Source organism: Octopus sinensis, linkage group LG8, assembly GCF_006345805.1.
Source record: "Octopus sinensis linkage group LG8, ASM634580v1, whole genome shotgun sequence".
NCBI lineage: Eukaryota > Metazoa > Mollusca > Cephalopoda > Octopoda > Octopodidae > Octopus > Octopus sinensis.
This window is the reverse complement of record NC_043004.1, coordinates 103,372,581-103,389,410: the sequence shown is the minus strand read 5'-3', so window position 1 is coordinate 103,389,410 and position 16,830 is coordinate 103,372,581. Positions and strand designations below refer to the sequence as shown.

The window sequence follows — 16,830 nt, the reverse complement described above, 5'->3', positions numbered from 1 at the left end:
ACAGCATCGCATGTCAGTGATGCAAGTTTATGACCAGCATGCGATGTCAAGACAATGGTATACACACACAAATATATAGATGCATACATATGACAAGATTTTCCCAGTTTCTCCCTACAAAATCCACAAGGCTTTCATCAGTCTGAGGCTAGAGTACCTGACTATTGCTCAAGGTGTTACATGCTGAACTTCTAAACTTCACAGCCATACTTGTGACAAAATAGTACTTAACATAAAGATTATTGGTAAGGTAGCGAGCTGGCAGAATCATCACAGCGCTGGACAAAATGCTAAGTGGCATTTCGTCCATCATTACGCTTTGAGTTCAAATTCCACCAAGGCCTACTTTGCCTTTCATCCTTTCAAGGTCAATAAAATAAGTACCAGTTGAGCACTGGGGTCAATGTAATTGACTTACCTGCTCACCTGAAATTGTTGGCTTAGTCCCAAAATTTGAAACCAATATAAATATAATAGTTGTTGTTAAGCCCCAGGTCAGCCCTGATCCAGCAGACTTATGACTATTCTGTGTTTCATTTTACAAACCTATTCTTTGTTTTTTAAGATAGTAGGGTGTGATTTGAGGGTGATTTAGCTGCTATACATATGTTGCTCTTTTGTCAGTACATACATAAATATAATAGTGAGGATGACTATAATTATTATCTTTTATGTATTTCAGTCACTGGGCTGCGACCATACTGGAGCACCACCTTGAAAGATTTAGTCTAATTGACCTCAATACATTTTTTTTTATATCTGGTACTTATTCTATCAGTCTCTTTCGTCGAACCACTGTGTGAGAGGAATGCCAACAAACCGACAATGGTTGCTAAGTAGAAGTAGGAAACACACACACACACACACATATATATCTGATGGGTTTCTACCAAACTCACTCACAAGGTATAGGTTGGCCAGGGAGTACAGCAGAAGACATCTGCTCAGAGTACCATGTAGTGGGATTGAACCTGAAACCATGTAGTTACATAGCAGGCTTCTTAACCACTCAGCCACGTCTGTGTCTATTATCGCTTGTTTTCATTTTTTAAAAATTTTAAATGAAGAATTTATTTTTTTGATGAATTCACAAAGAGACAGAGAGCTGCATGCCACACAATATATGATGCAGAAGGGACACTTGCCATCATCATCATCATCAGAATCAGCAACATAAGCCTGTGTAGCAGCTGCAAGTATTTCTGCATCAATATTAACTTCCTTGTTAGCTGGAAATTAGAGTTAAAAACACAACAAATGTTATTACTAAACAAATTAGTATATTAGCAGTTTATCAAAATACATCAGAAATCATCTAGAATAAGAATGATATGTTTGACGGATATTTGTCCTCATCTTGTTTGTTGTTAAAACAACATTTCAGCTGGTATACCCTCCAGCCTTCATCAGGTGTCTTGGGGAAATTTCGAACCTGGGTTCTCATTCCTAAGGTACTTTTCAATGTTATTATTATTATTCAGGTCACTGCCTGGAATTGGACTCGGAATCTTGGGGTTAGTAGCCTGCACTCTTAACCACTATACCATATGCCCGTGGGCGTAGTGGTTAAGAGCACGGGCTACTAACCCCAAGATTCCGAGTTCAATTCCAGGCAGTGACTCGAATAATAATAATATCAAAAAATAGCTTAGGAATTTCCCCAGGACACCTGATGAAAGCTGGAGGGTATATCAGCTGAAACGTCATGTTAACAAGAAACAAGATGAGGGCAAAAATCTGTCAAATGTAAATAATGTACATAATTCCTCGTCTCTTAAATATAGAACTGTATTATCTGGAACATGTTTTACCAAAAATATGCTATTTAAAGTAGAACATGAGTTATCTAAAATAATTCAGGAGTTACTGAGAAAATATATTATCCAGGTTATTGAAAGCATTTCTTAAGTTTTGCTTTTTGTTTCTCCAGGTTATGACAGTCATAGGTGAAACATCAGACTATGATAGTCACGAGCGACTGTCGTTATTTATTAAAAACATTGACGTATCTGACTAGTTTTAAACAGATGTTATTAGGATGTCAACCTTCCAGACAATGATTGTTACAATTAGATGTCATAAGGATGTTGACATACAGACTGGACGTCATTAGGATGTTGGCCTACCAGACAATGATAGTCACAAGTGGACATCATTAGGATGTTGGCCGACCAGACAATGATAGTCACAAGTGGACGTCATTAGGATGTTGGCCTACCAGACAATGATAGTCACAAGTGGACGTCATTAGGATGTTGGCCGACCAGACAATGATAGTCACAAGTGGACGTCATTAGGATGTTGGCCAACCAGACAATGATAGTCACAAGTGGACGTCATTAGGATGTTGGCCTAACAGACAATGATAGTCACAAGTGGACGTCATTAGGATGTTGGCCGACCAGACAATGATAGTCACAAGTGGACGTCATTAAGATGTTGCTACCAGACCATTATAGTCACAAGTGGGTGTTGTGAGGATGATGGACAACCAGACTATGACAGTCACAAGTGGATATTGACCTATAATTTATGATACTAAATAATAAAGAATAATCAACATCTGAGATATATTTTTCTGAGAGTTAACTGCCATCAATTAGTGGTGCACGTTACAATAAGATAAAAAGCTATCAAGTACTGGGGTTAACAAACTGACTATAAACCCCTTTAAAATGTGAAACTTTATGCCAAACTTAGAAAGCCGATAATAATATTAACATTAACAACTATTCTTTAACTCGTTTCAGTCATTTGACAGCAGCCATGCTGGAGCACAGCCTCGAAGGGTTTTAGTCAAGCAAATTGACCCAAGGACTTATTTTCTTTTTAAAGCCCAGCACTTATTCTATCAATCTTTTTGCTGAACCACCAAGCTATGGGAACATAGACACACCAATACTGGTTGTCAAGCAGTGATGACGAGCTTCTTTCAGTTTCCATCTACTAAATCCACTCACAACGTTTTGGTCAGCCCGAGGCTATAGTAGAAGACACTTGCCTAAGGTGCTGTGCAGTGGGACTGAACCCAGAACCATGTGGTTGGGAAGCAAGCATCTTACCACGCAGTCCCACCTGCACCTATAATTCATCTGGCAGAACTATTAGTGTGTCAGACAAGATACTTAGCAGCTGTTCTAGTTCTTTGCACCCTAAGCTCAAATTCCACTAAGGACAACTTTGCCTTTCATCCTTTCAGGGTCAACAAAATAAACTATTAGTCAAGTAAGTACAAGGGTTCAAAGTAATCAGCTTGTCTCCTCCCGTCAGAATTGCTGACCATAAAGCCTGTAATGGATTGACATCCCTTTCAAGGAGTCTTAGGGCTCAAAAAAGAAAAAAAAATTTCACTGCATGCTTTCAGTGCATAACCAAACACCTTTTGATATGAGCAATTTTTTTTTCCTTTTAGTTAATATTTCATATTGTATTGAGAATCCTCTACATAAATGAAAGTGTGGTGCCTATTAATGCTATTTCCTGTATGTTCTACATATTTGTTATAATTTTTACAAATATATATTTTTTTTTTATTGTCATTAATGAGGCAATTCATGTTTTAAAATCATTGGCAACAAAAATGCTATTCAGCTGTAAGACCATCATCATCAACACCGTCATTGTCATTTCCTGTCCATTTTCGATGCTGGCATGGGTTGGGATGGTTTGACAGAATTCAACATGTTGAAGAATCATGTCTCATGCTAGCAGCTCAGTTTTGTCATGGTTTCTACAGCTGGATACCTTTTCTGACAGAAACCACTTTACAGTGTGTACCAAGTGTTTTTTCATGGCACCAGCATTAGTGATGTCACCATAGAGTCTACTTGACCAAAAAGGAATATAGTGGAGGAGGCTTTATGTGAGGTGTTGAGAGACTGGAGTGTGACAGGAGCAACAGGAATAGAATTATTAAAGAGGAAATGTAAAGCTAAGCCATTTTATGAGCTTGGGTAGGAGTAAATGGAATGGAGCTGGAAAGATGATGGTGACACTGTATCTTTAGAAGTTGAATAGAAGAGAGCTGGTGGATAGATGATCAGGAAAGGCAGGAGGGTAAAGGTTGTAAAAATGTGGTGACTGAGTGAGATGGATGGTTAGAAATAGAGGTAGAAATGAATGTAGTAAATGGTGAAGAAAAGTGGAGGGTGGTTGATGATCGACATGAATAGGAGACAATGATGGCTATCAATTAAAGTGGCTCAGAGGAGAGGAAGTGATGGCTGGCAGCACAGACATGCACATTAACAGAAACCGGTGGGTGTTCTTTGTTCCTGTGGAGGCTAGATGACAAAGAAACACAACAATGGTGAAATGCTGAGATGTTGGAATGGGAAGGTGGTTGGAAACTGATGGTAATGAATGATTCTGGCTATGACAATGATGACACACTTAAAGAAAATACATTGAATATACCGTTATTCTGGAAAAATATTCTATCTTTGAGATAAGATGATTCCCCTTGGATCTCTGGACTGGAATCTACAGCAAGTACTTCAGCTGAAATAACAAGAAATGCAACATGAACCAGAATTGTAAGGAAATGTAATAAAAAAAAGTCTAAGAGAGCATGGAACAGTTCATTGTCCTTCTTGATATTACTAGCAAGCAAAAGATGGTAGCTGGCAGAATCGATAGCATGCTGGGCAAAATGCTTAGCGGCATTTCTTCCATCTTCCCATTCTGAGTTCAAATCCTGCTGAGGTCAATTTTGTTTTTCATCCTTTCGGGGTTGATAAAATAAATACCAGTCGAGCATTGGGGTCAATATAATCGACTTACATTATACCCCAAAATTTCTGGCCTTGTGCCAAAATTTTAAATCAATATTATCAAGCAGGAGTGGCTGTGTGTTAAGTAGCTTGCTTACCAACCACATGGTTCCGGGTTCAGTCCCACTGCGTGGCATCTTGGGCAAGTGTCTTCTGCTATAGCCCCGGGCCGACCAATGCCTTGTGAGTGGATTTGGTAGACGGAAACTGAAAGAAGCCTGTCGTATATATGTATATATATGTGTGTGTGTATATGTTTGTGTGTCTGTGTTTGTCCCCCTAGCATTGCTTGACAACCGACGGTGGTGTGTTTACGTCCCTGTCACTTAGCAGTTCGGCAAAAGAGACCGATAGAATAAGTACTGGGCTTACAAAAGAATAAGCCCCGGGGTCGATTTGCTTGACTAAAGGCAGTGCTCCAGCATGGCCGCAGTCAAATGACTGAAACAAGTAAAAGAGTAAAAGAGTAAGCAAGGTGGCTGATGGCACCTGTGTCAATACAGTGCCAGTCAAGCTTATATTATTTTCTTTACATTCTGATTTCAGATCCTGTTCAGTTTGGCTTAACCTTTTAATCATTCAGTGATCAATAAAATGAAATGCCAATCAAGTACACGGGCTCAATCTTAAGAGACTAAGTAACTTTACCCCCCACCACCACCAAATATGTAATGGATTCATAAAATTGTAAGAGACTGGACAAAATGTTCTGCAGTCTATAGTCATGTTCCTTTAAATTCTGTGTTCAGATACCACTGAGGTCCACTTGCTTTACATCGTTTTGTAGGGTCAATAGTACCAGTAAAATACTAGGATCAATTTAATCAATTGACACTCCCGCCTCCTGCTTCCTCCAAATGTGTGGCCTAGTGTATATATGTATATTAGAAATTAACCTCATTATTATTATTATTATTATTAGAGTGTGGAGTGGCAGAAACAATAAACGTTTTGCAGTGCATCTGGTGTTCAAATCCCACTGGAGTTAATTTTGACTTTCATTCCAGAGTTTAATAAAATAAGTACCAGTCATATTCTGGGGTTCATACTGCTGATTAGATTTCTTCTCTTATGAACTCATAGCGCTACATTAATGTAAGAACTCTTTATAATGACATTGGTAAAGAGCCAAATATTCAAGGATGGTGGAGGCAGTAGAAATGACTGATGCTTAACAATATTTAGTGTGGCTGCCTTAGGTAGCTGTATTTGGCTTAATCTCCAGTTATCTGATGGATGAAGACAGGGTCAGGAAATAGGGTTAGTACCAGTAAATATACAAAAGCTGTGAGGTTAAGGACAAAAGATATAGTCTTAAGTTAAAATCTTACTACAGCGAATATATCATGTCTTTGAGTAGAAAGTTGCTTGCTCCAGTTTGTCTGACTGAACCACAAAAGAAAAGGCAAAAAACAGGCTCTACCTCAGCTATACAGCTGAGTAATGCCTAAGATGGGTATCTAACAACCTCCATTAGGGGAGAATGATATCAAACAGAGGAAAAGTAATCAATAATATGTTGAATATCACAAAGGATACATGTTTCTAATAAGTCTAAGAATGATGCTCTGCCAATTCTACCATTCCATCATAATCATTGTTTTAACATTGACTTTCCCATGTTTGCATGGGTTGGACGGAAGTTGTTGAGGCAGATTTTCCAGTTGGATGCCCTTCCTGTCACCAGCCCTCACCTGTTTCCAAGTAAGGTAATGTTTCCTCATAACCAGAATATCACAGAATATTGGAAATGAAGGACACAGCTTGAATGATGGTGATACTCACGCACAACTGTCATCATCATCATCATTGTTCGACCGTAGTCGAGACAATGGAATTTACCATGCTACGCCAGACTTCACGGTCCATCATGGCATTACGGAGGTCCTGTTGCTGGATGCCTGTATCCCTGGAGATTACATCAGGGTAGGAGAGTGTGCGCCCTCTGGTATCGTGAGTAGATGGCTTCCAGAGGAGAAGAGTAGAAATTGCTTTGTTTTCAGCTCTACAACAATGTCCAGCAAACTGGACTCTCTTACCTTTCACAAGAGATGACACAAGTGGTAGTTTCCCATATATTTTCATTTTGGTTGGATGGCGCTTCCACGAGAGATTTTGAGCTCTCATAAGGAGGCGGGTGTAGGTTCCATGCAACCACCTCTCAAAATTCTTTGATAACGTCCAGGTTTCTGAGCCATATAGTAGAATTGGTTCGACTGTGACTAAGATTTCCACAACTATCACATGATGTCAAGGCAAGTAGACAGTAACACACACATGTATGATAGGCTTCCACACAATTTCTGTCAACCAAATCCACTCATGAGGCTTTGGTCAACCCGGTGCCATAGCAGAAGGCATGTGCCCAAGTTGATACACAGTGGGATTGAACCCAAAACCATGTGGTTGGGAAGCAAACTACTTACCACACAACCATACACATACCTAACCTGAATTATTTCTAATTTAGGCACAAAGTCAGGAAATTTGATGATGGGAAGATATTCAATTACATTGATCCCAGTAAATGAGTAGCATTTTATCTGATTGACTCTTAAAGTATGAAAAGTAAATTTGATCTCAAAGGGATTTGAACCCAGAATGTAAAGAACAATAACTTGATACTGCATAGCATTTTGCCTGATCAGCACAGCTCATGTAGATAGCCAGTACTTTGTTGTATGTAGTGGTTATGCTAGAAAAATATTTTCTGCATTGTCATTAAGGTAAGACACTTTAATCTTCACAATCACACCTTCCAGGAATCAGAAATCAAAGAATACATAGTCCTTACCTTTCTCTGGAGACATATCTGCCAAGACCTGGCTTGAATGCTTGGTTAACTCATGAACTGGGAAATCCTGCAGCAATGAAAACAAAAGAATATAAAACACACCGAAGGTATATCACTGTGGATGCTGATGGCTGAATGCTACTCGCAGTATAATAGACAAAGCATTAAAATTGTGGGTTGTCAAAACATATTCTGCAACAGTGTCTTTGACCATCTAAGATTTGGTTTACCGAAAGGAATACGATTAGTGATACAAGGCCCAAGAAGAGGAAACTCAAATGTGTTTGTTAAACCTTCTAGAAATAGTTGCCAAATCTCACTGAAATCATACCTTATTGTCTTAAAAATGGAAGGGTAATGTAGTCCTAGATATGATGGGGGGGGGGGGGCACAAACAGAGTTTCCGTCTACCAAATCCACTCACAAGGATTTGGTTGGCCCAAGGCGATAGGAGAAGCCACTTGCCTAAGGTGCCACGCAGTGGGACTGAATCCAGAACCATGTGGTTAGTAAGCAAGCTACTTACCACATGCCCGTATACATACATACATAAAAACATACACACACACACACAAAGGGCTTCTGCCAGTTTCTGTCTACTGAATCCAATCATAAGGGTTAAGTATAATATATATATACACGCACATACATATATGTATACACATACACATACATATATATACACACACATACACATATATATACACACACACACATATATATATACACCCATATAAATATGCGGTTGGAATTCGTAGACCTGTATGTTGTAGAACAAACCATCTTGTATATATAATGGTGTGCAATAATACTGTATTGTGTAACACTAAAGTACATTACACTACCTGTGTTGGGAGGAGAATGTCACTGCTGGAACTACTATTAGAGTCTTCCAGTTGCAATGAAATATTAGATTTCAACATTGTAGGAGTATTTGTAGAGATTTCGTCCAAGTTGTCTTCCAAATCTGACATTGACTCAGTGTCAGAGCCAGAATCTGATGCACGAGCAATCTGGAAAAAAAAAAAAATAACAAAAGAGACCGTTAAACTTTTTAAATAAAATGCGCAACAGAGAAGACATACATAGCAAAAATAAGGAACAAACATTCACTGCCCAAGATGCGACACAATCAGATTGAACTTGAAACCAGTTATAAAGCAAATGGGATCTTTTCGGTTTGACCAGCAGTTTTTTATAGCAGTGTCATATGAAATTGTTACCCATAATTATGACCCTAGTATCAATCTATTGCATTTCAATCTGTTTTAGAGTTAGGATTAGGGGTAAGGGTATCTTTTTTTCTTCAGAAATGTAAATAAACCCAATCTGTTTCTTAAAAGAGGGACATATTCATACAGCACAGAATGTTTTCACCTCAATAGACGTCATTGATTGGTTGAAATTGCAGAAACTGAGGGAAAAAAACAACAAATATCTTACAAACTATAGAATTTTCTCAATAAAACCAGGAGAAAAAGATGTTTTATAAACATTCTACCAGCATAGAAAGTTTAAAAGTGTTTAGTTACGTGGAAATTATTTTAAAAAACTGCCACTCAAACCGAAAAGATCCAGCAAATGTTTTAAGCACACAGCTATGTGTCAAATGATTTTAGAAATGTTCAAGAATTTGGAGAAACTTTTGTAATAAGAAAAATTAGGAAAGATATAGTGGTTTCAGTGAATTAGGAAAATTGTTGTAACACCAGTTAGACTCTCAGGCAGTGTTGTCTTCTGATTCTTTGACACTCAAGGTTGACTTTGGCTTTCTTTCATATAGATCAGATTCCCAACCAGAGTCCATATAAGATTTTGGCGGGTCCATACAACGAGATAGTAAATTGGGGATCTGCAATAGTATTTTACAGGTCCCAGAAAAACTTTTGTTTTAGATTAATGTATTGGTATGCATAGCAAGAAACAGCTAAGTTTCTTGCTCTAACATTTTACACAGTTCAACCTACACAAGTTAATGTGTGAAAAAAAATAGGAATTTTGAAAGGGGAGTCCACCATCATAAAATAATAATCAAAGGGTCCATAGATAAAAAATGGTTGAGAACCCTTGATTCAGAGGGTCAATAAAAATGTACTGATATACATCAGTTCAGCAGAACTGGAGGATACTTTGTGGGTTCTTTTCTGACTCTCACTGTTCTGAGTTCAAATCCCATAATAGCCTACTTGAGCAAAAGACTTTATTCATTGACCAGTTTAACATTACATTCTGGTTTTGGTGGCTTCAGTGAGGTCCACTCAGATACAAGCATCTGAGCCAGGTTTCTGGCTTCAGAAACCTGGCTCTCGAGAGAGCCTTTAGAAGAGGAAACTCTGGAAAGGACCATGGGTACTGGTTGCCTACTTGACTACAAGAAAATAGTGGTGTCTGTAACAAACTTAACATAAATCCTGACAGACTGTTTTAATTAAATTTGTTGTTGGCATCCTTTTTGTCTCGGGAGACAATGGAGTTGCGCATAAAATAGTCTAGTCCGGCTTTTACATTTCATGCTGTGGCTGTGTAGTCCTATCCTAGACAAACACTTCCTCTGGCAGGTACCGCAAATGTAGCGAAGACTGTTCCTGGCTGGTTGTAATGCCATAGTCTCTTGTTGACGTCTCTTCCTTTCTTTCCATTTCTCCTCTCTCTCTGTCACTCCTTTGTATTCCCTCTTTTACGGTACGTCGCCATTCTCCACGGTTGCCGGCAACTGTCTCCCAACCGCTAATATTGATGTTGCAGGCCTTCATGTCGCTTTTGCAAACATCCTTGTAACGTAAGAACGGTCTACCCACAGACCTAGTACCCCTAGCAAGTTCTCCGTAGAGTATGTCCTTGGGGATTCTGCCATCTTTCATACGGCTAACATGCCCAAGCCATCTCATACGTCTTTGTGTGAGGAGTGCAAACAACACTTTAAAGCAAGTGGTTTTGTATCATGAAACCACAAGTGGTATCAGGTGGTTTGGTATCAAATGAATTGCACTCTTACAGTCAGTATTGCCAAAACTACAATCAATGACAACAACAATAACAACAACATCTAATTTCATACAAATAAAATGATAAATTCATACCTCTTCAATAGCGTATTGACAGCTAACATCAGCAAAGATCAGCGTATCTTTATGTTTCAGTTCATATCGCACCTCAGGGGTTAGGAAAAGCTGAAATAATAAAATAGGGGCAACATAAAGGAGGTGCACATACTTCTGTATCCATGCCACAAATTATCATGAATATCAAGTTCCTCTAAACACACCCAGAAGAAGGCTGGTGGGAATAATGATGAAAATGGTGATGCTAAAGAAGATAACAAAGGAAAACAGTTGACCAATATTTTAAACAACAAAATCTCATCAATACAGAAATCTATTGAGTTAACCAATAAAAAATATACGAAATGACTTACAGTTCCTCTCCGAGACTTATTGCGGCTGCTCATATCATAGAGTAAGTGGGAACGGCCTGCGACTTCTATACAAGCGTGTTTCTTGGACAGTGACTAGAAAAAAATTAATAGCGGAAATATAGACAAACCTGACAACATTCATCATCATCATCATCATTTAGCGTCCGTTTTCCATGCTAGCATGGGTTGGACGGTTCTACTGGGGTCTGTGAAGCCAGAAGGCTTCATCAGGCCCAGTCAAATCTGGCAGTGTTTCTACGGCTGGATGCCCTTCCTAACGCCAACCACTCCGTGAGTGTAGTGGGTGCTTTTTACGTGCCATCCGCACTGGTGCCAGACAGAGCTGGCAAACGGCCACGAACGGATGGTACTTTTTATGTGCCACCGGCACGAGGGCCAGGCGAGGCTGGCAACGGACACGAAACGGGGCGGTGCTGGCAACGGTCGTGAAACGGAAAGTTCTCTTACATGCCACCGGCACTGGTAACACATCTGCAATTTCCATTGATCGATTTCCATTGATCGATTTCGATTCTGAACCTCACTTGCCTCAATGGGTCTTCACAAGCAGAGTTTCGACATGCCACCGGCACTGGTAGCACATCCGCAATTTCCATTGATCGATTTCGATTCTGATCCTCACTGCTGCTTCAACACGTCTTCACAAGTAGAGTTTTGTGTCCCAAGAAGGGAAGGTATGCATACGTAGGCTGGCTCCATCCCATGTAGAAGGCCACGGGTTGTGGACTCACTTGTCCTGCCGGGTCTTCTCACGCACAGCACACTTCCAGAGGTCTCGGTCTCTAGTCATTTCCTCAGTGAGACCTAAAGTTCGAAGGTCGTGCTTCACCACCTCGTCCCAGGTTTTCCTGGGTCTGCCTCTTCCACAGGTTCCCTCAACCGCTAGGGTGTGGCACTTTTTCACACAACTATCTTCATCCATTCTCGCCACATGACCATACCAGCGCAAACGTCTCTCTTGCACACCACAACTGATGCTTCTTAGGTCCAGCTTTTCTCTCAAGGTACTTACACTCTGCCGAGTGTGAGTACCGGCATTACACATCCATCGGAGCATACTGGCTTCATTTCTAGCGAGCTTACGCATATCCTCAGCAGTCACGGCTCATGTTTCACTGCCATGTAGCATGGCTGTTCGTACACACGCATCATACAGTCTGCCTTTCACTCTGTGCGAGAGGCCTTTTGTCACCAGCAGAGGTAAGAGCTCTCTGAACTTTGCCCAAGCTATTCTTACTCTAGCAGTTACACTTTCAGCACACCCGCCCCCACTGCTGACTTGGTCACCTAGGTAACGGAAACTATCAACTATTTCTAGTTTTTCTCCCTGGAAAGTGACGGAAGTTGGTCTCAGAGCATTTTCAGTGTTTATTGTTCCTGAGCATCTGCCACATACAAAAACCATCTTCCTAGTTAGCCTTCCTTTGACATTGCTGCATCTCTTGTGTCCATAGCTTACACTTGGTGCATCTTAGAGTTTCTACCTACACCTTTTCTACAGATCGAGCAGGGCCATCTACCTGAAGGTGTTTGTGATTTGTCTACCTTCCTACTGATTACGACTTTGGTTTTAGCTAGATTGACTCTGAGGCCCTTCGATTCTAATCCTTGTTTCCACACCTGAAACTTCTCCTCCAGTTCTGATAGCGACTCAGCAATTAGAGCAAGGTCATCAGCATAGAGGAGCTCCCAAGGGCATCCTGTCTTGAATTCCTCCGTTATTGCCTGGAGGACTATGATAAATAGGAGGGGGCTGAGTACTGAGCCTTGGTGGACCCCTACCTCTACCCGGAATTCTTCACTGTACTCATTTCCAACCCTCACCCTACTAGCGGCGTCCCTATACATGGCCCGCACAGCTCTTACTAACCATTCATCTATCCCTAGTTTTCTCATTGCCCGCCAGATAAGGGATCGGGGGACCTTGTCGAAGGCTTTCTCCATGTCAACAAAAGCCAGGTACAGGGGCTTATCTTTGGCTAGGTATTTCTCCTGCAGCTGCCTTACCAGGAATATAGCATCAGTAGTACTTTTCCCTGGCACAAACCCAAACTGCATCTCATCTAAACTAACTCTCTCTCTAATTAGTTGGGCTATGACCCTCTCCATAACCTTCATCACCTGGTCCAACAGCTTGATACCTCTGTAGTTATTGTATCTAGGGCATCACCTTTACCTTTGTAGCAGTTGACTATTATACTGCTACACCAGTCATTGGGTATGACCCCTTTGTGTATCACCTGATTAACTATATGGGTGACTAGGCTATAGCCGACACTACCAGACATTTTGAGCATCTCTGCAGTGATTCCTGATGGGCCTGGGGCTTTCCCTGTCTTCATGCTTCTAATTGCCTTAGCTACCACAGAACTATCAACTCGGATAGCTGGTCCCTCTGTGGGTCAACATTCGCAGCAGACTCTCTTTATCCCATTCATTTTCTTCATTCAGCAACCTTTCATAGTGGCATCTCCAAACCTCTCTCTTTGCATCCTCATTTAGCGCAAGTGAACCATCTTCCATGCGAACACACTTCTCTCCTACCACATCACGATTCTCTCTCACACACTGTCTTGCAACACGAAACACCTCCAGTTTTGGTCCTCACGGCGCAGAACATTGGCAAATTTTTTCTTATCTGCTTCCCCTCTGGCTAAATAAACCTGTCTCCTAGCTTCTCTTTTGGCAGTCTGATACAATTCCCTGCTACCCCATTTTTCCAGACCTTCCAAGCCTGTCTCTTTTCTCTAATAGCCCTGTCTACAATATTGTTCCACCACCACGTTATTCTAGGTCGAGAGGGGACTTTGCACCAGCCACAGATCTGGTCAGTGGCTCTCAGCAGGTTGTCCCTTAGAAACGTCCAGCTGTCTTCTACCCCCTGTGATGCTCTATCCCCTTCTACTTCGTCAGAGGCTTCAAGTAATATGTCCCTAAATCTCTGTCCATTTGCAGGATCTTTAAGCTTCCAGATCCTTCTTCTCCATATTTGTCGTCTTCTGGTTGTCCTCCTAGTCCTGATCCTAAAGTCACTAACTACCAGTCTATGTTGTGGGGTGTTTTATTTAATATTTTTTTTTATGCAAAGAGTTGATAATTTATTTCAAGTATGGGAAATCTAGTTGTGTATGTTATCAAAGAAATGACTAAATGAAGGAAATGATAGTGGAATAAGTTTGGTGTAGGAACTAAATGACATGTGATGGTGCATAGCAATGGATATATGGTGCACAGTGTCATGTTGTGATTGTGAAAGTGATGACACAGTGGTTAATGTATTTGGCTCATGATAATAAGGTTGTGAGTTTGATTCCCAGTGGAGATCTGTGTCCTCAAACAAGACATTTTGTTTCATGTTGTTCCAGTCTATTCAGTTAGTAAAAATGAGCTGTACTTGTAGTGCAGTGAGCCAGCCTCGTCACATTTGGCACATCATGCTGAATCTCCCTGAGAACCACATTAATGGTATGCCTGTCTGTGGAGTTGGCCATATCAACTGGAACACTTGTCATCATTACTAACAGAGAGCCAGGTCAGTGGTCAGTGTAGCAACTGAATGCTGCAAGTGTGGTATCATAGCGCATTGAAATGGAACATAATGCAATGACAACATGCCACAAGAATCGAACTCACGATTTTATGATCATTCCACGTAAAAAGCATCCCATCCACACTGTAAAGTGGCTGGCATTTGGAAGGGCATCCTTACTTGTACTTGTGACGGCGTTCACCCAGGGCGGGTTGAGCCGGCTTCTTCTCTGGTCCTGACGGAATCACGAACCATGGCGGCCCACACTCGACGGTCCTGTGCGAGGTCACTGGAGATAGCGAGCCATTTGCGGTTCCATCTGCGCAGACCAAACACCTGCAGACCTGAGAGTTTGGAGAGGTCTTCCTTTATCGTCGTTGCCCAGGTCTTCAGCTGCCAGCCCGTGCGTTTGCGCCAGTTGGGAAGTGGAGGTGGGAGAAGGACATTGTGAATCAGCTCACCCTCTGGACGCCGGGCTGCATGACCGAACCACCTTAAGCGCTGTTGTAAAAATCAAGCCAAAATCGTTCTTGCCTGTGCAGGTTGGATGGTTTGACAGGAGCTGGTGAGTCAGAGGATTGCACAAAACTTTTACCTATACTTTGGTATGGTTCTATGACTTGATCTCTTTCCTAATGCTAATCACTTTACAGAGTGTATGGGAGCTTTTACATGGCACTGTCAAGATCCTCGCAACTGAGTGAGGGAGAATAATATTGAGGGAGGCTTTATGGCAGGTGATAAGAGGCTAAAAGTATGATAGAGGGACAAGAACAGATGCCTTGCAGTAGGGAGATATATTGTTACTTCAGTTGGGGGAAAAAAAATGAAGAGGATGGTGGTGGTGGTGGTGAAGATGTGTCATGACACCCTCAAATCATAAGGAGGTGAATGTAAGAGAAATAGTATGGGTGGTTAAGTAAATTCATGGGAGTGTGAAGGAGGGTGGTAAATGAAGAGGAATGGAGACAAGAGAAATGCAGTTATTAACATGTCAGAAGTCATAATGTTGAATGGAATTAAAACAAGGGTGATGAGGAAACTGAAAACTGTATAATATGAAAGAAGAGAAGGCAAGCATCATCATCATTTAACATTAATTTGCCATACTGGCATGGGTTGGATGGTTTGACTGAAAACTGATAAGCTGGGGAGCTGCACCAGGTTCCAGTTTCCTGGTTTCTACAGCTGGATGCCCTTCCTAATGCCAACCACTCCGAGAGTGTAGTGGGTGTCTTTTACATGTCACTACGAAACACCAGCATCTGCCATGACTACAATTTCACTTAGCTTGATGGGTCTTCTTCTCAAGCACAGTATATTGCCAAAGGTCTTCGTCACTTGACACTGCCTCCGTGAGGTCCGAAGTTCAAATGGTGCTTTTACGAGCCACCAACATGGGTGCCAGTGACATAACACTGGCATTGGCCAAAACCACAATTTCATTTGGCTTGACAGGTCGTCTTCTGGAATCAGCAACTGTGATGCTAAATGTCTGTATTAATGATTATCTCAAAAAAAAAGATTTTTATTACAGCAAATATCCTTCTTACTACTCACACTGGATTCTATTTTGGTAGATGCAGGCAAAGTGAAACAAGCAGAGAAATGAGTCTTTGTGTAGAGGCCCAACACAACACCTGTATGAAAATTTGAACTCATGACTACATGGTTGGTAGTCAACACTTCAAATTCACAGGAATTATGCCTCATTGTAGATGCTTTTGACCTTCTAATGAGCTAAATTCCATAAACATCTTTTGAAAAGCTGATTTTGATTCTATATAATAATAATAATGAAACTATTGTATACAGTGCTCAGGTGCACCACAACTTGTCAGAAAGTACATATAAAGTATATGCAATAATGTACAAATGTCTGGAAAGTGAACAGTGTATGAGTCAGATACATGCTTGTGTGTGTATGGAGGGGAGAAAATCAGGTGTAGTGTTGGCGAATCTCAGGAGGCATAGAAGTTTTGAAGGATGCAGTGATCCGACAACTAACAACTGAAGCCGGCAGTTTGTTCCATGCTTCAGCAACTCTTAGCGTGAAAAAGTTACATGGATAAATATTGGAATGTTGTATTTCTACATCACCCCCCCCCCCCGAGTATTATTACAGTGAATGAAAACATTTCCAATGAAGAAACAAGACAGGTGAGAGAGAAAAAAAAAAGACAAATCAAACCATTAAGACAATTGAAATGTATGCATATATGCACAGCGCTATGCGTGTGGCAAGTTTTCTACGGCCGAATGCCTTTCCTGACGCCAACCCCCACCTGTTGCCAAGCGA

General features: G+C 40.9%; 1 protein-coding gene across 4 annotated transcripts in view; it reads right to left on the bottom strand.

Moving 5' to 3' along the window:
- The window catches only part of LOC115215013 (mediator of DNA damage checkpoint protein 1), a 52,916-nt gene that overhangs the window by 27,221 nt on the left and 8,865 nt on the right, over nucleotides 1–16,830 (bottom strand). For 2 of the 4 annotated variants that reach the window (XM_036505634.1, XM_029784128.2), the window contains exons 5-10: nucleotides 10,982–11,074; nucleotides 10,647–10,736; nucleotides 8,412–8,579; nucleotides 7,567–7,633; nucleotides 4,417–4,500; nucleotides 1,146–1,229 (exon numbers count right to left, since the gene is read on the bottom strand). In XM_036505634.1, coding sequence (XP_036361527.1) covers nucleotides 1,146–1,229; nucleotides 4,417–4,500; nucleotides 7,567–7,633; nucleotides 8,412–8,579; nucleotides 10,647–10,736; nucleotides 10,982–11,074 — 586 coding nt within the window. The remainder of the gene's footprint in view (nucleotides 1–1,145; nucleotides 1,230–4,416; nucleotides 4,501–7,566; nucleotides 7,634–8,411; nucleotides 8,580–10,646; nucleotides 10,737–10,981; nucleotides 11,075–16,830) is intronic. The other 2 variants (XM_036505635.1, XM_029784129.2) reach the window with 2 other exon arrangements.